The 27,183-nt window shown below is 44.9% G+C and overlaps 1 protein-coding gene across 1 annotated transcript in view; it reads left to right on the top strand.

Annotated features, from left to right (window-relative positions):
* Positions 1–27,183, top strand: part of LOC309545657 (transient receptor potential cation channel subfamily M member 2-like) — a gene marked incomplete at both ends in the record, with an annotated part of 173,037 nt that overhangs the window by 133,518 nt on the left and 12,336 nt on the right. The window contains 5 exons of the mRNA XM_082244928.1: positions 2,106–2,193; positions 14,624–14,705; positions 14,788–14,939; positions 16,831–16,907; positions 18,760–18,855. Coding sequence (XP_082101054.1) covers positions 2,106–2,193; positions 14,624–14,705; positions 14,788–14,939; positions 16,831–16,907; positions 18,760–18,855 — 495 coding nt within the window. The remainder of the gene's footprint in view (positions 1–2,105; positions 2,194–14,623; positions 14,706–14,787; positions 14,940–16,830; positions 16,908–18,759; positions 18,856–27,183) is intronic.

The raw sequence follows: 27,183 nt of genomic DNA, 5'->3' as shown, positions 1-27,183 counted from the left end.
ACTTAAAGCACTGGGATGTACCAACTCAGGACTAACCTCTCTAAGGCTCTTCCTTCTAACTTTCCTTCTAACTGTAACCCAGCTACCTACCTCTGGCTACTGCACCTCCATATCCCCATCCCCCTCTATACTGGCCCCAGACAGCAACTGATGGGCAATGTCCAAACTCCTTTCCAGGTTGTTGCTCCTTCGCAGTGTTGCCAGTTGATTTATTTATTAGTAATATTAGTTTTACATTTTAATACACTCTAGGTGGGCAGTGCATAAACATATGTACAATTATACAGTTATAAGTAAAAAATAAAAAAGGACTAATAGATTTTGTGGAGAAAAACTGAAATATTTTTACAGCATGGTTTATCCTGCTAGTTGGAGCACCCCAGCTTAGCAATCGGCTGTGTTCAGAACAGGCTAATACAAAGTCCAAAGCTCATGCATCCCAATTTTTAAAGGTATGGTTGTAAGCTGGAATCGAACCCTTGGCCAATCCTCTGTGGGGGAGATTTCACCTCTCCTTCTGGGAGAAGAGGTTCTGCCTACTGAAATGGCCATAGGTTATATGGACTAACCAGTTCTGATGACTGGGTCGGGGATAGGATTTCTAATACCAGCGTATTAGCGCGATTGCAACAAGTCCTTTCACCACATGGCTGCTGCAGCAGGCCCCGTATAACCTTTTAGTTGGTCACTAGAAGAACCTGTTCAATGGACACCTACCATTTTATATACACACATAGTCCACAATGTGCACTGAGAAAAGGAACCATTTGTATCTGCTTACGACTAATATTTCGGATTTTTTTAGACATAAAATATATTCCCTCTAATCTTTAAGAAAAAGAGTGTCACAACAGACAGTCTGATGCCTTCCACCTGAGATATCTTGTCTCTTCTTATTCCGCAGCCAACGGTCTGGTCAGGTGACAGTTTTCTACCCCTTCATCTGCACACAAGACTGTTTGTAATACCATTGAATTGAAGCACCCTCCTAGGTAGGTGCTAATGAGAAAGTATAGTTTTGAGCCTTGTCTGCTTACTAGAGGGGCTGCAGGTAAATCTATATTGTTCTCTGCCTATCAGAGAGCAGGATCTGTTAGTGAGGTCTGCTCATTGTGCTCAGTATGCAATTCATTATGTCTAGAGGAGTGTTTCACACTGGTCCACTAGGGAGGCATGTTGGACAGTAGGAGGAAACCTGGATGCATAGGCTTTGATACAGTCCTGGTAATTGGCAGGGGGCAGGTTGCCTGGGTGCATTCTGGGATACTGTATAAAAGCCATGAGCACATTACCAGCAGCCTCTGCAGCAGTGGCATGCGGTCGCAGGAGGTCATCCTGAGGGCCAGAGGAATGGATGAGAGGAGCTGAACCCAGAGGTCCAGGAGAGCTGACTGAGGGGGAGACACTGGAGATTCAGGGACCACAGTATTGTGAGTACAGGGATTTGTGTCAAGGGGCCTGATCTGAGGGGAGCCACCCCATGTGAAGGATAGTCAGTGGACGGATGTCAGCAGTGAAGCGAAAGAGGATGCTAGCGAGAGTGTCCTGAAATAATTGCTAGTTCACCAAGTCATCTAATAGTATAGTTACATAGTTTGTGAGGTTGAAAAAAGACATCAGTCCTTCCAGTCCAACCTATGTGTGTGTGTGTGTTTGCTGTTAACCGTACATTGTATACCCCTTTATGTTGTGGTCTTTAAGGTGCCCATCTAATAGTATAGTTACATAGTTTTAGGAAAAGAGACTAAACTCCCAAATTCACCCATAGTAGAAGGGTGAATCAACAGCCTGGCTGTACCTGAAGATAGGAGTCCTCAACTACTTGTGCAAAGTTAATTTGGAGTATCCCACTATTCCCTTCTCCTATCCCTAAATTATAATAAACACAAAACAACCAAAATACCCCTGGACTGATTATTGGAGCGAGCCAAGGAAGAAGGATGTAAGGACTTGAAACTGTAACTCAGGGGGACCCGAAAATGTGAAATCTGGCTGTCCTTACAGGGTCAGTGCTACAGAATAAAAAGAATATCTGCAATATCTTACCATTTTATATTTATGTAACATAATTTATTCCTGACATGTCATATCTATACCTAATGTAGTGTCTCCTCGGTGCTGCGTCTGATGAAAATTGAGAAGGGAAGTGAAGGATACCAGCTGGAGGGAAGGCTGACAGAGCTGGAAAAGCAGGTAATATTCCTCAATTCTTCTCTACAGTCCAATGTATGCCCCCCTCTATAGTCCATGATGGGGTTGGTAAGTAAAGTCAGCACAAAAAACCCTGTCGGTAGTTGGAATGGCAGAGTTGCCTGATTTAGTAAGACATCCAATTACTTTATTTCACCGAATAAAATGCATTGCAAAGCTTTAAATTGCTACTTCCCCAGTTCACGGTGATAAAATTGGTGTCTGTGGGTATAAAGTTGTCATGGGGTATAATAGGTATTTAACATAAACTCAAAAGCACAGTTAAAGCAGAGCTCCAACCAAAAGGGGAAGCTCCACTTATCTGCCTCCTCCCCCCTTCTGCTGCCACATTTGCCACCTTATGAGGGGGGGGGTACCTGGTTTTGACAGCAAACTCAGTTGAATGCTCAATTCCTTCCCCCGCAGCTGGCCTAATTAAAGAACGCAGCACGCTTTGTGCATGCACGGCTTCACTGCTGGTTTCCCTTAGTGAAGATGGCAGAGGCAGCACCCGATCACCAATTAAACAATCGGCCCGGGTGAAGACACCGCTGGATCCCGGGACAGGTAAGTGTCCTACTATTAAAAGTCAGCAGCTACCCCTCTTACATACCTGAGCCCAATCTGATCCAGTGATGTGCACGAGCGCAGCAGCTCCAGGCGCTGTCTCTCTCCTCATTAGACAGATCGATAGCAGCAGAAGCCATTGGCTCCCGCTGCTGTCAGTCAAATCCAGTGACACGCCCGCTGTCTGTGTCAATTGACACAGCAGTGTGACTCAGGAGCGAGCCCACACGGGTTCCCCTAGGGAAAGTGGCTCTCCATGGAGGCACCCGATGAAGAGGAGGGGCCTTGAGCGCCAGTGGGGGATTCCAGAAGAAGAGAATCGGGGCTGTAAAACAATTGCGCAGAGTACAAACCCGATTCCAAAAAAGTTGGGACACTGTACAAACTGTGAATAAAAACAGAATGCAATGAAGTGGAAGTTTCAAATTTCAATATTTTATTCAGAATACAACATAGATGACATCAAATGTTTACACTGAGAAAATGTATAATTTTAAGGGAAAAATAAGTTGATTTTAAATTTCATGGCATCAACACATCTCAAAAAAGATGGGACAAGGCCATGTTTACCACTGTGTGGCATCCCCTCTTCTTTTTATAACAGTCTGCAAATGTCTGGGGACCGAGGGGACAAGTTGCTCAAGTTTAGGAATAGGAATGTTGTCCCATTCTTGTCTAATACAGGCTTCTAGTTGCTCAACTGTCTTAGGTCTTCTTTGTCGCATCTTCCTCTTTATGATGCGCCAACTTTTTTCTATGGGTGAAAGGTCTGGACTGCAGGCTGGCCATTTCAGTACCCGGATCCTTCTTCTACGCAGCCATGATGTTGTAATTTATGCAGTATGTGGTCTGGCATTGTCATGTTGGAAAATGCAAGGTCTTCCCTGAAAGAGATGACGTCTGGATGGGAGCATATGTTGTTCTAGAACTTGGATATACCTTTCAGCACTGATGGTGCCTTTCCAGATGTATAAACTGCCCATGAGCGCTGATAACAACTTGGGTTGTCCTTGTCCTCTTAAGTCCGGATGACACGGCGTCCCAGGTTTCCATAAAGAACTTCAAATTTTGATTAGTCTGACCACAGAACAGTTTTCCACTTTGCCACAGTCCATTTTAAATGAGCCTTGGCCCAGAGAAAATGCCTGCGCTTCTGGATCATGTTTAGAAATGGCTTCTTTTTTGGCCTATAGAGTTTTAGCCGGCAACGGCAAATGGCGCGGTGGATTGTGTGCAACGACAATGTTTTCTGGAAGTATTCCTAAGCCCATGTTGTGATTTCCATTACAGTAGCATTCCTGTATGTGATGCAGTGCCGTCTAAGGGCCGAAGATCACGGGCATCCAGTATGGTTTTCCATACTGTTTTGACCCTTACGCACAGAGATTGTTCCAGATTCTCTGAATCTTTGGATGATATTATGCACTGTAGATGATGATAACTTCAAACTCTTTGCAATTTTTCCCTGAGAAACTCCTTTCTGATATTGATCCACTATTTTTCATTGGGGGAATTGGTGATCCTCTGCCCATCTTGACTTCTGAGAGGCACTGCCACTCTGAGAGGCTCTTTTCATACCCAATAGTGTTGCCAGTTGACCTAATAAGTTGCAAATTGGTCCTCCAGCTTTTCCTTATATGTACATTTAACTTTTCCGGCCTCTTATTGCTACCTGTCCCAACTTTTTTGGAATGTGTAGCTCTCATGAAATCTAAAATGAGCCAATATTTGGCATGACATTTCAAAATGTCTCACTGTCAACATTTGATATGTTATCTATATTATATTGTGGGTATGGAGGGAAAGGGAATAAAATAGGTAACTAAAAGGGTACAATGGAATCGGTATATTGGATAAAGTAAAATATAATCCATAACATAATATTAGTATTAATCTTAAAAAAGCAGATCGACATATTGGGTAGGGTAATGTAATAGATAATGTAATCCATAGCATAATATTAGTATTACTCTTGAAAAAGCCTATAACCCAGCGTTACTATTGAGATAGGACAGGAAGAGGGGGATGTGAATAAAATATAAGTTTATGAGATTTGTAAATTAGTCCATCCCTTTTTACTCACAATTTGTACAGTGCCCTAACTTTTTTGGAATCGGGTTTGTAGGCAAGTATAGGCATGTTTGTTATTTTTATATAAAAAAAAAAAAAAAAAAACAAGGGTGTACTTGTGATTATGTGTTTGTAAAGCCAACATTTTTTTTTTATTATTATTGGATCGAGTAGAGTTTATTTCTGTGTCTTATTAGGGAGATTTCTCTTAATTTCATGTCTAACAGCCACAACAGGAAATAAGAGGAGATTACTCCAAAGCAAGGGGAAATCCCTTCTTAGATTGATGTAACCTTAACTATTGTTCCTATTGGAAGATTTGTTCTAGTTCTGGTTACAACTCAAAAATGTTGCTCTTCCTAACACCTTCTGTATTGGAGACAATGGTCACCAGGACTATTAGAGAGGATGAATCCCCCCAGCGGCATACAGACAGCCATAGAAACCTGGAGGGGTTTTAACACATCCTCACTGAATACTAAACATACCAAAAATTGGCTTTAATCACACTTTGATTGTAAATGTAATCACACAGGAGTATTCCCCTTTTAAGCCAAAGTAGCCCTTGGCCACTTTAACTCTAAAGAAGCTGGCCACACACAATACAATCTGATTGTACATCCTCCTTTAGATCTACCATCAACTATGTAGAGTAGCCTTCCCAGCCAGGGTTCCATGGAATCCTTGGGTTCCTTTAGCTGTGACTGATAAACCTCCCTATTGGTGGTGCCTGCAAAAAAAGGGGTACAATGCTATTTGGCAGAGTAAGCTTTAAGACACCAATGATCATTCTTTAACATATATCACAGGACACAGAGCATTTTATTTAGAACAGGGTTATGTGCCACCCAGAGGTGTAACTAGAACCTTCAGGGCCCCGGTGCAAGAATACATAAAGGGCCCCCCGGACCCCTGGCCCGGGCCCTTCCCTTCAAGCCTGGGGCTCTTCCCGCTGATCCTGGGGCCCTTTACTCTCATTGCGGGCTCTTTATTACGGTCCCGCAGCGGGACCCTTTCACAAGTTCTGCAGTGGGCCCCCTTCCTGCCATCTTGGGGCCTCCCCACGGTGGTGGAATGCCAGGGCCCGGTCGCAAGTGTGACCTTTGCGAACCTGGAAGTTCACCCCTGGTGTCAATAGTTTTTATTTTTTGGTACTTTAATTGTATTATTTTTTTATCATTTTATTTTATTGTTTTACAATGTCACTGACTATGACTCTGTCCATTCAGAAAAGGAAGGAGCTGGTAAATTACATATTTACCGACCCCTTCCTGGTTCTCTATTGTGACACATCCCCTGCAGCAGCCAGCAGGAGAGGGGAGGGAGCACAGTGGGGGGGACCAGGGGAGCACACAGGGGTCCAGAGACAGCAGAACACAAGTAAACTGGATAGAAGGAGTGGCCAGGGCAGCATACAGAGGAACCAATCTCCTCCATTTTCCTCCTGGAGGACAGTGATTTCTCTACATGCTGCCCCCGCCACCCCTCCAGAGGCCCCCTGGAGCATGGGGCCCGGTTGCAATTGCAACCCCTGCAACCCCTGTAGTTAAGCCCCTGGTGCCACCTACAGGTGAATGAACATGGACAAAATAAGACAGGAAGTACTCTCCTAGGCCTAACCTCTCCTCAGTAGGCAGGACTTCAGGTTTTTTGCCAGTCTAAAGTCTTCATGACTGCTGGAGATAGAAAAGTAATTCTCTCCCTCTCCTGGAAAGTTCTGATGATGGAAAGCTGCTTAACGGATTGGTGGGAGTTCTGGACAATCCTTCGGCGCAAAGGAACTTCCTCGCTGTTGGAGAGGTCATTGCTTAGCAATGTTCTGGTGCTGACAGTGATGAGTCTTGCTCTCCGCTCTCCTGCATTGGTCAACATGGCTGAAGGATCTCCCTGTAAGGGTCTAGTTAGACAACACCATGGATATGCCATATATATTTCATCAAGGATGCCCCAGAATTCAGGTGGCCCAGGAGGAAGGGGATCTCACTCTGGGCAGAGCTTAATGTTCCTGCTCTTTCCGCTGTTCATGGAATGGAAAATTGGAAGGCGGATTTCCTCAGCAGTTGTGTCTAGAAGAGTGGGTTCTTCACCCAAAGGCATTAAAGGAGCTCTGTTAATGGTGGGGAACTCTCAATGTGGACCCTCTGGCATCCAGGTTCAATGCAAAACTGGACAGGCTCATCTCCAAGACCAGGGATCCTCAGGTGCACTGGTAAAGCACTGGGTTTAGTTCTCCACTATTTACTGTATGCCTTCTCTTCACTGCAGCTTTTTCCTCACCAGCCGAGCAGAATTCGCATGGAGAGAATCTCTGTGTTTCTGGTCACCCTTGTTTGGCCCAGGAGAACAGGGTATTCCAACATTGTGTACATTTGAGTTGACAGTCCTTGGCCCTTCTGGATCCTCATGTTGCTGTTGCAAGGTCTGATCTTCCAGCCCTGTTTATGGTCATTGGCCTTTCTAGTCCTGGTCCACTGTGCTAAGATGGTTCTTTGGTCTCAGTTGTTGTTGTTGCTTAAGGTGTTTTCTGCCTTCCGTCTCATCTGGGATATTGTATTGCCTTCTTTCTGTCCTAGGCCTCAGACGCCAGGGCAAAGCTCTTCACAATTTGATGGTCACTGAATTCTATTGACGTGATTCTGCAATTAGATTCTCTCTCTGTGATGTCCACGGGCCCAAAGAGAGGTCATGTACCGCACCTTCCAATTCCACCTTTTTCTGTTGGATTTGTCAGTCTATTGCTTAATCTTATGGTTTGAAAGGGAAGGATCTAACCTTTAGGTGCCTTCTGGGCTATTTAATATCAAACTTCTATAGCTCAACTTTGAAGGCCACTGCCTGGTCTTCATTTCACTTGATTCCTTCTGTCTTACAAAAAAATCTGTTTTAGCCCATTTGGGACCTTTATTTCCTTTTATTTTTATGTGGAAGATTGTGTTTTATGATTGCCATTACTTTGGCTGTGAGGATTTGGAATTGGTTACCTTTTCCAGTAAAGGGCGGCTAAAATAGAACACGAGAGACATATAGCGGAGGAGAGTAAAAAGAACCCCAAGAAGTTCTTTAAGTATATAAACAGTAAGAAAGTGAGGTCAGAACACATTGGCCCCATAAAAGATGATAAAGGAAAAATGGCCACTGAGGACAGAGAAAAGGCGGAAGTGTTAAATAATTTATTTTCTTCAGTCTTCACAAAGGAATCGGGGGGCTACACGAACCTTGCTTGTAAGGCCGAACTAAATAATACACCTCAGGAAGTGCCGCCATGGCTAACAGAGGATAGACTTAGAGCCAAACTAGAGAAACTTAACATAAATAAATCCCCGGGATCGGATGGCTTGCACCCGAGGGTTCTTAATGAGCTCAGCCAGGCGATTGCCAGACCATTATTCTTGATCTTTAAGGATAGTTTACAGACGGGTATGGTGCCAGCTGATTGGAAAAAAGCCAATGTGGTACCAATATTTAAAAAGGGGCTGAGATATATCCCGGGTAACTATAGGCCGGTCAGCCTAACATCAGTAGTCTGCAAAATTTTGGAGGGGATGTTAAGGGACCACATACAAGACTTTAGTAATGAAAACGGTATTATAAGTAGTAATCAGCATGGATTCATGAAAAAACGTTCGTGCCAAACCAATCTATTAACCTTCTACGATGAAGTGAGCTGCCACCTAGATAAAGGTAAGCCTGTGGATGTGGTGTATCTGGACTTTGCAAAGGCCTTTGACACTGTTCCCCACAAACGCTTACTGTACAAACTAAGGAAGGTAGGTATGGACCGTAAGGTGAGTACCTGGATAGAGAACTGGCTCCAGGGGAGAGTACAGAGGGTGATGATTAATGGGGAGTACTCGGATTGGGCGGGTGTGGAAAGTGGGGTCCCCCAGGGTTCTGTCCTGGGACCAATCCTGTTTAATTTATTCATAAATGATCTGGAGGAGGGGATATCGAGTACAATCTCAGTATTTGCTGATGATACTAAATTAGGCATGCCAATATCTTCTATGCAGGATGTGGAAACCTTGCAAGCGGACCTGAACAAAATAACGGGGTGGGCAACTACATGGCAGATGAGATTTAATGTTGAAAAATGTAAAGTAATGCACTTGGGGGCCAGAAACCAGAAAGCAAGCTACTCACTAGGGGGGGAACCTCTGGGTGAGTCTAGGATGGAAAAGGACTTGGGGGTACTGGTAGACAACAGGCTTGGCAGTGGCATGCAATGCCAAGCCGCCGCAAGCAAAGCCAACAGAATACTGGGATGTATAAAAAAGGGGATTCACTCCAGAAATAAAGAGATTATTCTCCCGCTCTACAAGACTCTGGTCCGGCCACATCTGGAGTATGCTGTCCAGTTCTGGGCACCGGTCCTCAGGAAGGATGTGCTGAAACTGGAGAAAGTCCAGAGAAGGGCAACAAAAATAATTAGGGGAATGGAGGACATCAGCTATGAGGAAAGACTACGAGCACTGAACCTGTTCTCTCTGGAGAAGAGACGATTGAGGGGGGATATGATATCAATGTACAAATACTGTACTGGTGACCCTAGCATAAGGAACAAACTATTCAGAGTAAGGGAATACAATAAGACACGTGGCCACTCACTAAAACTTGAGGAAAGGCGGTTTAACCTTAAAGTGCGTAAGGGGTTCTTCACGGTAAGAGCGGTAAAGATGTGGAATTCTCTTCCACAAGCAGTCGTATCAGCAGGGAGCATTGATAGTTTCAAAAAACTATTAGATGGACACCTTAAACACCACAACATACAGGGGTATACAATGTACGGTTAAAAGCAAACACACACACATCATAGGTTGAACTGGATGGACTGATGTCTTTTTTCAACCTCACTAACTATGTAACTATGTAACTATTCCTGGTCCTCCACTGTGCCAAAGTGATTCTTCAGCCTCAGCTGTCGTTGTTGCCTAAGGTGTTTTTTGCTTTCTATCTCACCCAGGATATTGCGTTTCCTTTTTTTTTTTTTTTATCCTAAGCCTCAGACATGGGGGGGGCAAAGCTCTTCACAATTGGATGATGTTCATGCTATCAGGTTTTACCTGAAGTCAACTGCCGCAATTCATAAGAAAAAGTGCTTAACCTTCACCTTTGTCCCCAATGGACTCAATTCCTTTGAGGCCAATAATAAAAAATATTCCATCTCCAACTTCTTTACATTCTCCTCAGATCATGTCATCTATGTCCTCAAATGTCCCTATGGCCTGCTCAATGTAGGCAGGACCATCAGAACCCTCAGGACAAGATTTGACGAGCATAGGAAGGCTATTGAACAGGATAACAAAGAGAAAAATAGGAAATACAGTGTACCCAAACATTTTAGAGAAGTGCATGCCCAATCCAACGAGGATCTTCAGGTGTGGATTATTGAACAGATCCCCAATACCTTTCATAAAGCAGAACGGTATAAAAAGTTATGTGAACAAGAAATGTTCTGGATTTTTTCTCTTAACACTTTAACCCCTATGGGCCTTAATGAGGAGATAGAAACACATACAAATCTATAATATTATTTAACATCATAAGTATCTTCCATAGCTATAAAGGCATTCTGTCTTTTAAAATAATATTTTCCTTTTTTTTTTTCTCATTATTTATCATTATTATTTCACTTAATGCTTCTTTTCTGAGAGTGACTATTACCTTCTGACAGATAAACAATAGTAACCCAGAGGAGTTCCCCTTTTTATCTGGCATGATCACTATCAACTCCCCCTTGTGCTCGCTCTCTCTCTCTCTCTATATATAGAGAGATATATACAAATAAAAAACTGAAAAAATGGGCGTGCACAATTATTCAGCCCCCTTAAGTTAATACTTTGTAGCGCCACCTTTTGCTGCGATTACAGCTGTAAGTCGCTTGGGGTATGTCTCTATCAGTTTTTCACGTCGAGAGACTGAAATTTTTGCCCATTCCTCGTTGCAAAACAGCTCGAGCTCAGTGAGGTTGGATGGAGAGCGTTTGTGAACAGCAGTTTTCAGTTGTTTCCACAGATTCTCGATTGGATTCAGGTCTGGACTTTGACTTGGCCATTCTAACACCTGGATATGTTTATTTGTGAACCATTCCATTGTAGATTTTGCTTTATGTTTTGGATCATTGTCTTATTGGAAGACAAATCTCCGTTCCAGTCTCAGACCTTTTGCAGACTCCATCAGGTTTTCTTCCAGAATGGTCCTGTATTTGGCTCCATCCATCTTCCCATCAATTTTAACCATCTTCCCTGTCCCTGCTGAAGAAAAGCAGGCCCAAACCATGATGCTGCCACCACTATGTTTTACAGTGGGGATGGTGTGTTCAGGGTGATGAGCTGTGTTGCTTTTACGCCAAACATAACGTTTTGCATTGTTGCCAAAAAGTTCATCTGCCCAGAGCACCTTCTTCCACATGTTTGGTGTGTCTCCCAGGTGGCTTGTGGCAAACTTTAAACAACACTTTTTATGGATATCTTTAAGAAATGGCTTTCTTCTTGCCACTCTTCCATAAAGGCCAGATTTGTGCAGTATACGACTGATTGTTGTCCTATGGACAGAGTCTCCCACCTCAGCTGTAGATCTCTGCAGTTCATCCAGAGTGATCATGGGCCTCTTGGCTGCATCTCTGATCAGTCTTCTCCTTGTATGAGCTGAAAGTTTAGAGGGACGGCCAGGTCTTCGTAGATTTGCAGTGGTCTGATACTCCTTCCATTTCAATATTATCGCTTGCACAGTGCTCCTTGGGATGTTTAAAGCTTGGGAAATATTTTTGTATCCAAATCCAGCTTTAAACTTCTCCACAACAGTATCTCGGACCTGCCTGGTGTGTTCCTTGTTCTTCATGATGCTCTCTGCGCTTTAAACGGACCTCTGAGACTATCACAGTGCAGGTGTATTTATACGGAGACTTGATTACACACAGGTGGATTCTATTTATCATTATTAGTCATTTAGGTCAACATTGGATCATTCAGAGATCCTCACTGAACTTCTGGAGAGAGTTTGCTGCACTGAAAGTAAAGGGGCTGAATACTTTTGCACACCCGATTTTCAGTTTTTTATTTGTTAACATAGTTTGAAATATCCAATAAATTTCGTTCCACTTCATGATTGTGTCCCACAAAATTACAGTTTTATATCTTTATGTTTGAAGCCTGAAAGGTGGCAAAAGGTCGCAAAGTTCAAGGGGGCCGAATACTTTTGCAAGGCACTGAATACAGTGGGTACGGAAAGTATTCTGACCCCCTTAAATTTTTCACTCTTTGTTATATTGCAATCATTTAAGTTCATTCTTCTTCCTCATGAATGTACACATAGCACCCCATACTGACAGAAAAACACAGAATTGTTGACATTATTGCAGATTTATTAAAAAAGAAAAACTGAAATATCACATGGTCCTAAGTATTCAGACCCTTTGCTCAGTATTTAGTAGAAGCCCCCTTTTGATCTAATACAGCCAGGAGTATTTTTGGGAAAGATGCAACAAGTCTTTCACACCTGGATTTGGGGATCCTCTGCCATTCCTCCTTGCAGATCCTCTCCAGTTCTGTCAGGTTGGATGGTAAACGTTGGTGGACAGCCATTTTTAGGTCTCTCCAGAGATACTCAATTGGGTTTAAGTCAGGGCTCTGGCTGGGCCATTCAAGAACAGTCACGGAGTTGTTGTGAAGCCACTCCTTCGTTATTTTAGCTGTGTGCTTAGGGTCATTGTCTTGTTGGAAGGTAAATCTTCGGCCCAGTCTGAGGTCCAGAGCACTCTGGAGAAGGTTTTTGTCCAGGATATCCCTGTACTTGGCCGCATTCATCTTTCCCTCGATTGCAACCAGTCGTCCTGTACCTGCAGCTGAAAAACACCCCCACAGCATGATGCTGCCACCACCATGCTTCACTGTTGGGACTGTATTGGACAGGTGATGAGCAGTGCCTGGTTTTCTCCACACATACCGCTTAGAATTTAAGGCCAACAAGTTCTATTTTGGTCTCATCAGACCAGAGAATCTTATTTCTCACCATCTTGGAGTCCTTCAGGTGTTTTTTAGCAAACTCCATGAGGGCTTTCATGTGTCTTACACTGAGGAGAGGCTTCCGTCGGGCCACTCTGCCATAAAGCCCCGACTGGTGGAGGGCTGCAGTGATGGTTGACTTTCTACAACTTTCTCCCATCTCCTGACTGCATCTCTGGAGCTCAGCCACAGTGATCTTTGGGTTCTTCTTTACCTCTCTCACCAAGGCTCTTCTCCCCCGATAGCTCAGTTTGGCCGGACGGCCAGCTCTAGGAAGGGTTCTGGTCGTCCCAAACGTCTTCCATTTGAGGATTATGGAGGCCACTGTGTTCTTAGGAACCTTAAGTGCAGCAGAAATCTTTTTGTAACCTTGGCCAGATCTGTGCCTTGCCACAATTCTGTCTATGAGCTCTTCAGACAGTTCCTTTGACCTCATGATTATCATTTGCTCTGACATGCATTGTGATCTGGAAGGTCTTATATAGACAAGTGTGTGGCTTTCCTAATCAAGTCCAATCAGTATAATCAAACACAGCTGGACTCAAATGAAGGTGTAGAACCATCTCAAGGATGATCAGAAGAAATGGAAAGCACCTGAGTTAAATATATGAGTGTCACAGCAAAGGGTCTGAATACTTAGGACCATGTGATATTTCAGTTTTTCTTTTTTAATAAATCTGCAACAATGTCAACAATTCTGTGTTTTTCTGTCAGTATGGGGTGCTATGTGTACATTCATGAGGAAGAAGAATGAACTTAAATGATTTTAGCAAATGGCTGCAATATAACAAAGAGTGAAAAATTTAAGGGGGTCTGAATACTTTCCGTACCCACTGTATATATATATATATATATATATATATATATATATATATATATATATATATAAGCTGAGCACGTCTCCTCCTGATCTTTCTTTGGCTTGACAAAGGAGCGGAATCGCTCCGAAACATGTTACCACCCACTCAGTGACGTAACTTCCACCCAACGTCCTTCTGGCTCCTATTAAACACCAGCTTGCATTCCAGCGTGGTTGTGAGCCATGGCAGCAGCGGTCCCTGCATGTTCCACCCGCTCTATGGAACCACCGATAGGTACCTCTCGTTCATGCTTCTTTCCATCTCCAGCGTGACACCCGGACACCCAGACATCGCCCCACGAGTGAGAGCTACCGATCCTCTTCCTGGCTTTCAATGGACCCCCACAAAGATCTTCTGGACCAGTCAGTTTGGATTTATAATGTGTTTTTAACCCCCTCCTAATTTGTTAGTTCAATCCCTTTATTTGTTTTTATACACCCTCATTACCAGGTACACTTAGATGGTTGCACCTTCTTTTTTTATTCTTTATGATGTAGAGCAAGAGCCCATCTCATTTGATACAAATTGAAAGGATTGTTAAGTTTGCCCTGATATTACATGGTTTTAGTCAATTTAAAAAAAAATTGTTCAGAGATTGTACAATCTGATTGCATAGTGCATACTTTTCAAACAAAGGGCCAGTTTGCAGACTTTAGGGGGGGCAGATTGTAGTCAGTGTGGGTGGAAATATCCTGCATCACTGAGAGTAAACGCCTTACCATCATTGGTATAGTACCCCATCATTGGAATCAGTAAAAGAAATGGTGCCTCATTGTTGGTGTCGGTGGGAGGAATAGTGCCTCATATCAATGGGAGGAATAGTGCCCCAAGGGCCAGATAAAGACCAGCAAAGGGCAACATCTGGCCCTTGGGTTGTAGTTTGGAGACCCCTGGTATAGTGTATGCCCACCTTAACTCTGGTGTCTTGTGTTGCAGATGGATCAGTCTACACAATTTCTGAATTGGATCATCTCAGCCCTGATGGAGAAAGGTTTCAGTAGTAAGACACGGCTATTAGGTAAGTGTACAGACCGGTACATTATGTGTATAATGATATGTGGTAGGTACTTTAATAATATCTCTTTTGTCTTCCCGGTCAGTGCACAGCAGTTCACAGGAAGAAAAGTTTGCAGCAGGCACAGATGGACGCGTCGACAAGAACTGTCTGTACCATGTGAACTCTCGGATCCTGCAGTACCCAGGCTCTAGAATGATCCGCTACCCAGTGCCCGATGAGCTGGTGCCATGGGAGGTGAGTCCCTTCTGGTGGCAGGAACTGCAGGATGAGGTCCTCTGGCACTCAAGACAAGAATGCCAAGTGTGTCCCCTTCTCCCTGAACTTTTTAATTTGGTGCTCCAAAAATCCCCCATTAAATAATAAGGGTTAAAGTACAACTAAGTGCTAAACTTTTTTGTTTTAGTTTTGGATAGAATGGAAATGGATTACAACATCTGTCAGGTTTTTAATGCTGCATGTGAGGGAGCGCACCTTCTATATTTGTCCTGTTTACCATTACCATTCAAACATAGTTACATAGGTTGAAAAAAGACAAGTCCATCTTGTTCAACTGATAAAAGAGAAAAGAATATTCATACAATCCCATATACCAAACCTACACCTACAGTTGATCCAGAGGAAGGCGAAAAACCCCAGCAAAGCATGATCCAATTTGGTATAGCAGGGGAAAAAAATCCTTCCTTATCCCCAGAGAGCAATCGTTTATTCCCTGGTTTAACCACTTAAGCCCCGGAAGATTTTACCCCCTTCCTGACCAGGGGGTTTTTTGCGATTTTTTTACTGCGTGACTTTAACGGACAATTGCGCGGTCGTCTGACGCTGTACCTAAACGAATTTGACGTCCTTTTTTTCCCACAAACAGAGCTTTCTTTTGGTGGTATTTGATCACCTGTGCGATTTTTACTTTTTGCGCTATAAACAAAAAAAAGCGTCAATTTTGCAAAAATAACAGTATTTTTCACATTTTTTTACATGAAAATCCCCAAAAAAATGTAAAAATCAAAATTTAACATTTTAGGCCAATTTGTTTTATGCTACATATGTTTGGTAAAAAAAAATCGCAAAAAGCGTATTTTGATTGGTTTGCGCAAAAGTTATTGCGTTTACTAAGGGAAAGATTTTTGTCATTTTATTTTAACGCATAATGGCGGCGATCTGCGATTTTTTTTGCGGTACTGCGACATTGCGGCAGACAGATCGGACCCTTGACTGACATTTTTGACACTTTTGGGGTTACCAGTGACATTACTGCAGTAATCAGTGCTATATATATGCACTGTTACAGCAAAATGACACTGGCAGGGAAGGGGTTAACTTTATTTGGGAAGGAGGGGTTAAGTGTGTCCCTAGGGGCGTGATTCTAACTGTGATTGGCTGTGGCTACTGGTGTAGGAACAGTGATCAACGGATCAACGGTCCTACATAGTAGAACCGTATGATCACCATTCTTACACAGGGGAGAATGACAGGTGGCTTGTTAACATCAGCCGCCTGCCTTAATCCCTCTCCACCGACGATTGCCGAGTGACCAGCGGACATCGGGTCTGCCGGTCACACGCACGGACTTCCTAGGGAACGAGCCGTGGCGGGCGCGCGCCCGCCCGCTATTGGCTCACAAGGAAGTGACAGGCAAGTGACGTATATATACGTCACTTTGCCTGGCCAGGGCTGAGCGCCGCAGTATATGTACTTGCAGCAGTCGGCAACCGGTTAAAGTCATTCAGATATTCCCTGGTCAATGTATAAGTAGAAGAAAATCTCACATTTTGGGTTGTCCCCAGAAAAGTAATACAGGGGAAATATTTTATTGGGGACACTAGTTCTGGTAACCTGGGGGTCCCCAAGGGATTCCCTTAATTTTGCAGGGATTTCCTCTGACTTCCTGTTTTGGTTATGGGACAGAAAGTGAAGAGAAATCTTCCCAATGGGACACAGAAAATGCAGTGACAGTGGTTATTATGACCCTCTCTTACTCTATACAAAATTAAAAAAAAAGTTTTGCCTATAGTTCTACTTTAAGTAAAATTAATAAGGGGCTAAAATTACAAAAAAAAAACACACAACGTGGTGACATTGTGATATTCCTGATATGAAATAATGGACTTGCCTTGCATGTCATCCACAGATGGAATTTCCAGGATATAGTCCTCCCCTATACAACGCTGAGAGGAATGACCGTGGGATGTATAACCCAAACACTGAGTAAGTCCTATCATTTTCAGCATTTTCCCACTCACATTTACAGGGAGAAAAAGCCCAACAAAATACTATCCTGAAGTTCAGGGTAAAACCGATTCTTCTGACTTTGTATTGAGGAGAATACTACCAAAAGGAACAGCCAGCAAGTAGCCAGCATGAAGATAATGGTCAAAAATGTAACAATATGTTATGAAAGATACAAGTATTTAGCTTAAAAAGTTAAATATCTAAAACACACTGTAATATAAATACATGATAGAAAGTAAGGAATAGAAAATGTAGCCAGCATATAAGACTTTATCATGAAAAATGGATGATATGATACAGTGCTAGTATCCATATACTGTACACACTATATGGACTAACGTTTGTGGACATCTGACCATTAAGCCTATTAAATGGTCAAACTTATGTGGACCCCCTCCAAATTTACAGCGAAGGGTACTGATTATGCAACAGTGTAAACAGTTGTGCTCTTTCAACCTTGTTGAAACAGTTTGGTGAAGGCCCTTTTCCGTTCCAGCATGACTGTGCCCCTGTGTACAAAGCCACCTCCATAAAGGCATGATTTGACCAGTTTATCATGGATAAATCTTAGTGGCATGACCTCCACCCTAATGAGACGAACTGGAAGGCCAGTTGTTGGCCAGGTCTTCTTATCCAACATCAATACTTGACTTCACTAGTACTTTTTCGGCTAAATAGGCACAAATTCCCAAAGACACACTCTAAAAATCTACCCAGAGGAGCGAAGGCTGTTATTGGTGGGAAGGGGCACTTAATCCAGGGCCGTCTTTTCCATTGGGCACGCCCGGCGGGTTGCCCGGGGGGCCCACTTGCCAAGGGGCCCCACACATAGGGTGGCAATTACACTGTCCCCCCCAGGCCAGTCTCCAGATTAGTTTACCTGGTGGTCTAGGCCCCCCCCCCCGTTGTCCGCTGGGCCCCCCTGCTGTCCGCCGGTGGCTCTGAGTCTCCCTGCACACTGGTTGCTAGGAAGGCCAGCCGATTGGCATCTAGCAACCAGTGACGTTCTGAGAGGACCCATCATGCACAGCGGAGGAGGATCGTCCTCCTCTCTCCGCGCCTAGAAGATGGGCTCTATCCACCTCCTCCCTTCATGTGCTGTGCAGCCATTGACTGCTGCAGCTGCTTGATTTCTTTTTTCTCACTCTCCATCGACTGTCTGTGCCATCCTTTTCCTGCCCTGTATATCCTCTGTGTGTGCCATCCTATTCTCTCTCTCTCTCCCCCCCTCTCTCTCCCCCCTCTCTCCCTCTCTCTCTCCCCCTCTCTCTCTCTCTCTCCCTTCCTCTCTCTCCCCCTTTCTCCCTCCCCCCTCTCTCCCCCTTTCTCCCTCCCCCCCTCTCTCCCTTTCCCTCTCTCCCTCTCTCTCCCTCGGGGCCCCAGTGCACTGCATTGCCCGGGGGCTTATAAGGCTCTTAAGATGGCACTGACCTAATCCATAATAATTTCCATGTTTTTTTTTTTTTTTTAATGGGATTCCAACAAGCAGTGATAGTCATACTGTATGTCTACACATTTTTAGCTATAAAGTGCATTTCATACGTAGTTTTGCCATGACCCAAATAGTGACAAAATATACAAAATGAACGCTGTACTCACAAATCTATGCATTACTATTCACTAAGCAGAATATGGACATCTGTTGTGTTGTCTGCATTTATATGGTGAGGACTGGTAACATTTTTCCTCCATGTTACCTACAGAGAGCATCACACAGCAAACTATTAGTTACAATCTCTAATTCTATAGATGAAGATTAAAGAGGTCCTGTTCCCTGTTCCTCCTTTGGACTTAACCTGTGTTCTCTTTGTATCTCTCCTAAATCCAGGATGGAGCAGAAGAGCCGCAAGTACAATTCTGTAGATGGACTCTATGACTTCCGCAGTTGTTGTGGCACCTATATAATCAAGGACGGTTTGCCCCTGTGAGTCCAATGTGTTTTTTATGATCTGTGTCTGCCCCAATCCTTGACCTCCATGAGGGGTGTCTGATGGACTCCCTGACCTCATGTGTGTAAAAATGGTGGAAATAGATAAAGGTGAAAATTAAATTTGTTGATGTGGATTGTGCAGAGCCCAAGAGAGGATAAGCAGCTAGTCAGAGCAAGGCAGTTACCAACTTGTGGCTTGAAACAGGGCCGGATTAACATAGCCCATTGGAGCTGCAGCACCAGGCCCCCTCCCTTAAGATAGGCCCACCCAGCCAGCAGCATGAGCCTGATTTCTCCTGTCCATAAACGTCTATGGGACAGGAGCATGGGCGTAGGAACCGGGGGGGACGGGGGGGACACATCTCCCCCAGGAAATAATGCGGGGGGGACGGGTATGGTGAAATCCCCCCCAGTTTAGCAGTGGCGCGTCCTAGCGCAGTACAATTGAATGTCCCGTGCTCGGACAGCGCAGCCGCAGACGTGGTGGCCAGGGAGCAGCAGTGCGCCCTGACCCGCCCATTCTGTGACAATAGCGAATGAGAATTCGCTATTGTCACACGGATCCTCCTCCCGGCCAATCAGGGAGCGGGTCCTCCCGCTTCCTGATTGGCCGAAAGGCAAACACCGTGCCATTGGACGAGGAGGAGGCGCCGCGGGAGGACTGAAGACTCGGAGACGCATGGAGCCGGGGACTGAAGAGAAGCTGCGAGAGAGGTAAGTGCGGGGGGATCGCTGGCACTCTGCAATCATTGGGGGCAATGTGTGGCTGGCACTCTGCAATCATTGGGGGCAATGTGTGGCTGGCACTCTGCAATCATTGGGGGCAATGTGTGGCTGGCACTCTGCAATCATTGGGGGCAATGTGTGGCTGGCACTCTGCAATCATTAGGGTCAATGCTGTGGCTGGCACTCTGCAATCATTGGGGGCAATGCTGTGTGGCTGGCACTCTGCAATCATTGGGGGCAATGCTGTGTGGCTGGCACTCTGCAATCATTGAGGGCAATGTGTGGCTGGCACTCTGCAATCATTGAGGGCAATGTGTGGCTGGCACTCTGCAATCATTGAGGGCAATGTGTGGCTGGCACTCTGCAATCATTGGGGGCAATGCTGTGTGGCTGGCACTCTGCAATCATTGGGGGCAATGCTGTGTGGCTGGCACTCTGCAATCATTGGGGGCAATGCTGTGTGGCTGGCACTCTGCAATCATTGGGGGCAATGCTGTGTGGCTGGCACTCTGCAATCATTGGGGGCAATGTGTGGCTGGCACTCTGCAATCATTGGGGGCAATGTGTGGCTGGCACTCTGCAATCATTGGGGGCAATGCTGTGTGGCTGGCACTCTGCAATCATTGGGGGCAATGCTGTGTGGCTGGCACTCTGCAATCATTGGGGGCAATGCTGTGTGGCTGGCACTCTGCAATCATTGGGGGCAATGCTGTGTGGCTGGCACTCTGCAATCATTGGGGGCAATGCTGTGTGGCTGGCACTCTGCAATCATCGGGGGCAATGTGTGGCTGGCACTCTGCAATCATTGGGGGCAATGTGTGACTGGCACTCTGCAATCATTGGGGGCAATGTGTGGCTGGCACTCTGCAATCATTGGGGGCAATGTGTGGCTGGCACTCTGCAATCATTGGGGGCAATGTGTGGCTGGCACTCTGCAATCATTGGGGGCAATGTGTGGCTGGCACTCTGCAATCATTGGGGGCAATGTGTGGCTAGCACTCTGCAATCATTGAGGGCAATGTGTGGCTGGCACTCTGCAATCATTGGGGGCAATGCTGTGTGGCTGGCACTCTGCAATCATTGGGGGCAATGCTGTGTGGCTGGCACTCTGCAATCATTGGGGGCAATGCTGTGGCTGGCACACTGCAATCATTGGGGGCAATGCTGTGTTCTGGCACTCTGCAATCATTGGGGGCAATGTGTGGCTGGCACTCTGCAATCATTGGGGGCAATGCTGTGTTCTGGCACTCTGCAATCATTGGGGGCAATGTGTGGCTGGCACTCTGCAATCATTGGGGGCAATGTGTGGCTGGCACTCTGCAATCATTGGGGGCAATGGTGTTGCTGGCACTCTGCAATCATTAGGGGCAATGCTGTGGCTGGCACTCTGCAATCATTAGGGGCAATGCTGTGGCTGGCACTCTGCAATCATTGGGGGTCCTGTCCTGTTCCTTGGGGGGTCCTTTCCTGTTCCTTGGGGGGTCCTGTCCTGTCCTTGGGGGGTCCTGTCCTGTCCTTGGGGGTCCTGTTCCTTTGGGGGGGTCCTGTCTTATCCTGAGGGGTCCTTTCCTGTCTTTGGGGGGTCCTGTCTTATCCTGAGGGGTCCTTTCCTGTCTTTGGGGGGTCCCGTCTTGCCCTGGGGGGTCCTGTTCTGTCCTACAAACACAGGCTGGCAGGTGGGTGAAGGGGGGCGTGCACAGCGGAGTGGCATCATGCAAGACGTCTCACCAGCATAGGGAGAGTGCGGGGCGCGCACCAAGCACCCAGCCTAGGCGGCCAGGCCTTAAGCGAATGCGGGAGTGGCGTCACATGGACAGTACTGACTGACTACCTAGCAGTCTGTCCACTGTGTGTCGGGGACCGGGACCGGACAGTGAGGAGGTTCCGGCGGCAGCGCAAGGCAAGGCACTGGCAGCAAGCATATGCCAGCCCAGCCAGCAAGCCAAGCAGCAGCACCAGCACTAATTTTTATTAATGCCATGGGATTAATTTGGGGGTTCATTTTTATTAATGCCAGTTGGGTTAATTTTTATTAATGCTATGTGGGTTATGTGGGATATAATAAACAAATTCGATTAATTAATTGTATTGCATGCACACACACGCACACACACACACTCTCTCTCGCGCAGTTTACTGAAAAAGCATATACCCGGCGAGTAAAAATGCTGTCCCCCCCCTAGATTTGTGTGGGTTCCTACACCCTTGGACAGGAGAAGCTGTGTTGTAAATGTAGGGGTGGCTGGCTGCACCTGTGTGGGCTCAGTGTGATTATTACAGTGTCACAGAGCACAGTTCCCCCTGCACAAATGGAAGAGGAGAGGGGCTGGATTGGCTCTGCCTTCTCCCGCCCCTCTCCCACACTGTGAAGTCCGTACAGTGAAGTGAAAGAGCCGTGTGGGTGGGAATTTATACACAGGGCAGCCGACAGATACAACATGAACATGATATTTGTGAGTGATAAGCCTCCAGAACCATCCATATGTAAGCTCAGTGACTGGACTCTTCCCCTGCCTCCTTTCTTCTCTCCCTCCCCCTCTTTTTAACGTTTTCCTCCAGCTTTAGCTGTTAAAACTGCAGCCAAAGCAGTGCTGTATCCTGGCCTAGGCCAACAAGGCCCAGGCCTAGGGCGGCACTTTTCAGGGGGGCAGCAAAAAAAATATTTCATTATTTGTATAATGACTATGGACTTCCTATTTATTATACAAATAAGTGAAATAATCCTATAATTACAATCAGTGGCAGCAAACACAAGTCCAAATATCCTAAAAGATCAATCTTACTAATCTTGTGACATATGGCTGTACTAATGGCCACTGATAAACCTGCACTGGTGGCCACTGATGGGGCCACACTAATATGCTGCACTGATGGGCAGTAAAGAGGCAGCACTGATAAGGCTGCACTGATGAGGCTGAACTTATGGGAACTGATAAAGCTATGCTGATGGACACTGATAGACTGTGGTAATGGTCTGTGGTTTACAGATGACAGGGTGGGACATAAACAGGAAGGGGTGTGGTCTTTACAGGAAGGGGTGGGTCATATTTAAATTAGGGGGTGCACAAGTTTAGTCAGGCCTAGGGCAGCACAAAACCTAAATACACCACTGAGCCAAAGTGTTTAGAATTGTGTCATCAGCCTATAGTAGTACTTTCTCCTTTGTGCTTTTAAGTTGGTTCACACTGGTTTACTATGGTTTGTCCCATTGCGTGGGTATCCGCAGTTTTCCTGTGTTTAAGCCACAGTCTTATTGATTTCTATTAGGTTGCATGTTTTTTCTGTATTTTCTGAAAGCGCAACAAAATTCCTGCATGCTGCATCTTTGGTACACTTTCAGAAAATGCAGCAATAACGTGCAACCTTATAGAAATCAATAGGATTGCAGGCAGCTAAAACTGCAGGAAAACTGCGGATACACAAACAATGCGGCCAAACTGCAGCACACTAGTGTGAACCCAAAGGCTTGTACACACTTACAGCAGGCACTGTCACTAAACTAAAAAGTGACAGGCAGTGAGGAGGTGATATCATACCTCTTCACTGCATGTTTTACCCCCCAAATGCCAATTCCTGCAGGTAATAGTATGGTTCACTTTGAACTCCACCTTATTTCTGTCGCTCTCTTTAGGTATTCAATGTGCTCTCATTTTACTTTCTATACATCCAATACCTAAAAAAAGGAATTGAGATAAGGTGCAAAGTGAATTTCTACACTTAAGCGGAGCACTTCACAGAACATTTTAGGACATTGTTAAAGCGGAGTTCCGGGCACAAAAACGATATATTTTTTTTTGTGCCCCTCCGCTAGTTTGAGATCACCTGAAAAGGAATTGGATAGTTATTTTTTTTTTTTTGTATACTCACCTTTTAATTGTAGATCGTAAATACTCACCTCAGAGTACTTCCTCCTCGGAGCCGCGGCTCACCCCGTCACTTCCTGTCTCGCTATGATTCCTGGGAGCTGAACGTCATAGCTCCCAGGAATCAATGCGACGGCACCGGCCCCGCACGTCACTTCCGGGCGACGCCGCATTCCCCTGCTAAACAGCTTCTGGGCATGCCCAGAAGCTGTTTAGGAATGCGGCACCGCACCGGAAGTGACGAGAGGGGCCGGTGCAGGCGCATTCTGGGACAAGAAGATGCGGAAGAAGACACAGAAGAGGATCGCGCCGGCTTCAGCTGCCCACAAGAGAGATGGAAACGCTGTGGAAGAAATTTTATAAGTAAGTATCTCATCTTGCAGGTAAGTGTGAACCGGGACAGATCAGAGGCTAGCCATTGTGGAATGTGCTAGCCCTGACTGTCCCGAGGGTATGTTTATTAAAAAATGACTTCTGTGCCCGGAACTCCGCTTTAAAGTATAACTAAATGCAATTTTTTTTTCTAGTTTGTTGATAGAGTGGAGAGGGATTAGATCCTCTGTCAGGTTTCCATCACTGCCTATGTCCCTGTTAGGGAGATTTACCCTCTCTGTTTGTCTCTATTTGTCCTGTTTACTGTTATCATCAAATGTGGAAGTAAATTTTGGGTGTCCCCAGAGCAGAAATAGAGGGGAAATCATCCATTGGTGACACTAGTTCTGGTGACAACCAGGGATTCCCTTACTTTGGAGGGATTTTCTCTAACTTCCTGTTTGGCTATGGGACAGGAAGTGAAGAGAAATCTCCTCAATGGGACACAGATTGGAAAAAAAGCTGACAGGGGTATGAGCCTTGTTTCAGACTATTGCAAACACAGACATCGCATGCGATTTGCACCACAATGCTATGCAGATCACATGGGATGTCTGTGCAATGCAAATTCATCCATACATTTTGTATGGCTAAACTCCCATTGCAGTCCCAAGAAAATGCTGCAGGAACCTTTTTTTCCCCCGCACTGGAATCGGATCCCGTGTGATCCAATTCCTGTTTGAATTCACAGTTTGCACTGAGGTCTGCAAACCAATCTGGGGGTGTCATTACCTTTGTTTTGACACCGGCAGCTGTTCGTAGAGTGGAGTGTGAACTGCCTGCGGGGAGATGCAATGCGGGAACTCGCACAGGAATGGCAGTGGCTCCCGCATCGCAGTAGTGTGAACCCAGGCTAACCCCTCCTTACTCTATCCAAAATAAAATAAAAGCTTTCTCTTTGGTTACACTTTAAACCCAGATACTGGTGGCCTTTTAATATTAGTAGGAATAGTATTGCACACAATATCAGAAATATACAGAACTTCAGTTTTGGGTGGAGAAATATTTTCTTTTTGGTGCCACACTATAATGCATTATTGTTTGATACACAGGATTTAAAATGTCCTTTTATTAGGGTTTACATCTCCCCTACCCCCCTCCCTGTCTCTCTCCCATCTTCTCCCTTATGGCACAATAATAATGAGTATTATGTGGCTACAATGACGTTGGCATGAGTGTGCAGTGTATATAGTGACTAAGATTCTGTTTAAAGTGGAGTTCCACCCAAAAGTAGAACTTCTGCTTTAAGGCCTCCTGACCCCCTGATATGCCACATTTGGTATGTCCTTTTTTTTTTTGAGGAAGTGGGTACCTAGATTTGACAGGTACCCACTCTCACTTCCTTAGCAAAAAATCGTTTGTTTTTTTATTTTATTTATTTCCATAAAAAGGCCCACCAAAATCTTCAGCACCAGGCCCATGATGCTCTTAATCCGGCCCTGGGGAGGGACATCTGTGGCTTTGAAAGGAAGAATAACAGATCGTCAGCAAATGCTGCCAGTTCATATTCTGTATTGTTCATAGTAATGCCATGAATAACTGGATTTGCCCGTACCCTGTTAAGAAATGGTTCCAATGTTAAAACAAATATCAAGGGAGAAAGTGGACATCCCTGACGGGTCCCGTTGTTAATACTAAAGGTGCTCGACAGGTGGCGGTTGACTTGCCCACGACCTGTTGGGTTGGAATAGAGTGTAATAATGCTCGCCAGCATACGAGAGTGTAAACCCAAAGTCCGTAGTGTTTCTCTCATATAGTCCCAGGCCACTCTGTCAAACGCCTTTTCCCCATTGAGGGAGAGGAAAAAGCCTCGGTCTCCACAAGAAGAAAGCCAACGATGAAGTTTGAGTGCTTTGATAGTATTGTCGCAAGCTTCTCTACTGGGTATAAAGCCTACTTGGTCAAGTTTTACTAAAGAAGGGAGCAATGGGAGGAGTCTATTGGCTAACATTTTTGCATAAAGCTTGATGTCAACGTTTAATAACGATATTGGTCTATAATTTCCACTTGTGTTTTATCTTTCCCTTCTTTAGGGATTTTGGTTATGTGAGCCTCCAGGAGGCTGTTGGGTAGGGATGGCGAGTCAGGTATGGAGTTTAGAGTGGCTAGCAATTTTGACGATAGTATGGCATGGAAGAATTTATATTATTATAGTGTAAAGCCACCAGGCCCTGGACTTTTCCCTGCTTTCCTTTGTTTAATCACCACATCCAGCTCTTCTAGGGTTAAAGGGCGTTCTAAATCTCTCGCTGTTTGGGTGGAGATAGGTTTTGAACAATGCGTAGATGGAGATTCCCAAATCTGATTTAAATGACTATCCTTCGAAGGGGAATGCTCATCATGACATTTTCTTACATTACATAATTCGTTACAGCATCTCTCAAACTGTTGGGCAATCTCATCGTTTCTGGAGAGCAGTTTATTACCGCGACCATGAAAGTGATGGATGTAGAGGGAGGATTTTGTCACTTGAACAGCTCTAGCTAGGAGGCATCCACTTTTATTACCGTGTTTGTAGAACCCCTTCTGGTTCAAGATATAACGTCTTCTAGTCTGTTTACCCAGCTGCTCTAATAAGAGGGATCAAGTCTGCGTAAGCTCTCTTCGGTAGGGATGATCGAACTTTTGAAAAGTTTGGTTCGACCAGAACACCCGAACTTCCTGAAAGTTCGGCCCGGATTTCAGAACCCCATTGAAATCAATGGGACCCGAACTTCTGTAATCAAAAAACACAATTTTAAAGCCCTAAAACCCAATAAATGCCCCTAAAAAGTGCCTAGGGTTCTGGGTCACGCCCCAGGGATTATTAATCACACAAAAAAAGTCCTTAAAATTTTCATTTTTGATAGAGAGATAATTATTGAAAAAATTATTGAAAAAAAAATGAGATGTCTTTGGATTTAGTGTCTGGGGGGTCTAAAAAGTGTACATGTGAAGTTTCAGCTCTGTAGCATGTCCAGAACCAGAAAAAAAAAAGATTGTTTGTATTAGAATTGCAGTAGAGCAGGATAGTGGCTCCGCTATTTTCACACCCGACCGTTTTTGTTGCAGGCGTTTATTGGGCTTTTTTGTGCACGTCTTTGGAGGCAGGCATGACATCTGAACTTCTGTGTAGGGGTATATATACACACACACATGTATGTATATATACACATATATAGGTGTGAAAGTAGCAGAACCCTATGCCTACGCTAATGAAATTATTTGCAGGCATAGGTCTTCGCTCCTATCACACCTATATGTGTGTATGTGTATAAATACATATATGTGTGTGTGTGTATATATACCCCTATACAGAAGTTCAGATGTTATGCCTGCCTCCAAAGACGCCCAAAAAATGCCCAAAAAAAACGCCTGCAAC

The sequence above is a fragment of the Pelophylax lessonae genome (genome assembly GCF_965119305.1).
Source record: "Pelophylax lessonae genome assembly, chromosome: 2".
Taxonomy (NCBI): domain Eukaryota; kingdom Metazoa; phylum Chordata; class Amphibia; order Anura; family Ranidae; genus Pelophylax; species Pelophylax lessonae.
Note: the sequence above shows the minus strand (reverse complement) of the source record. Positions and strands in the feature narration are given on the sequence as shown.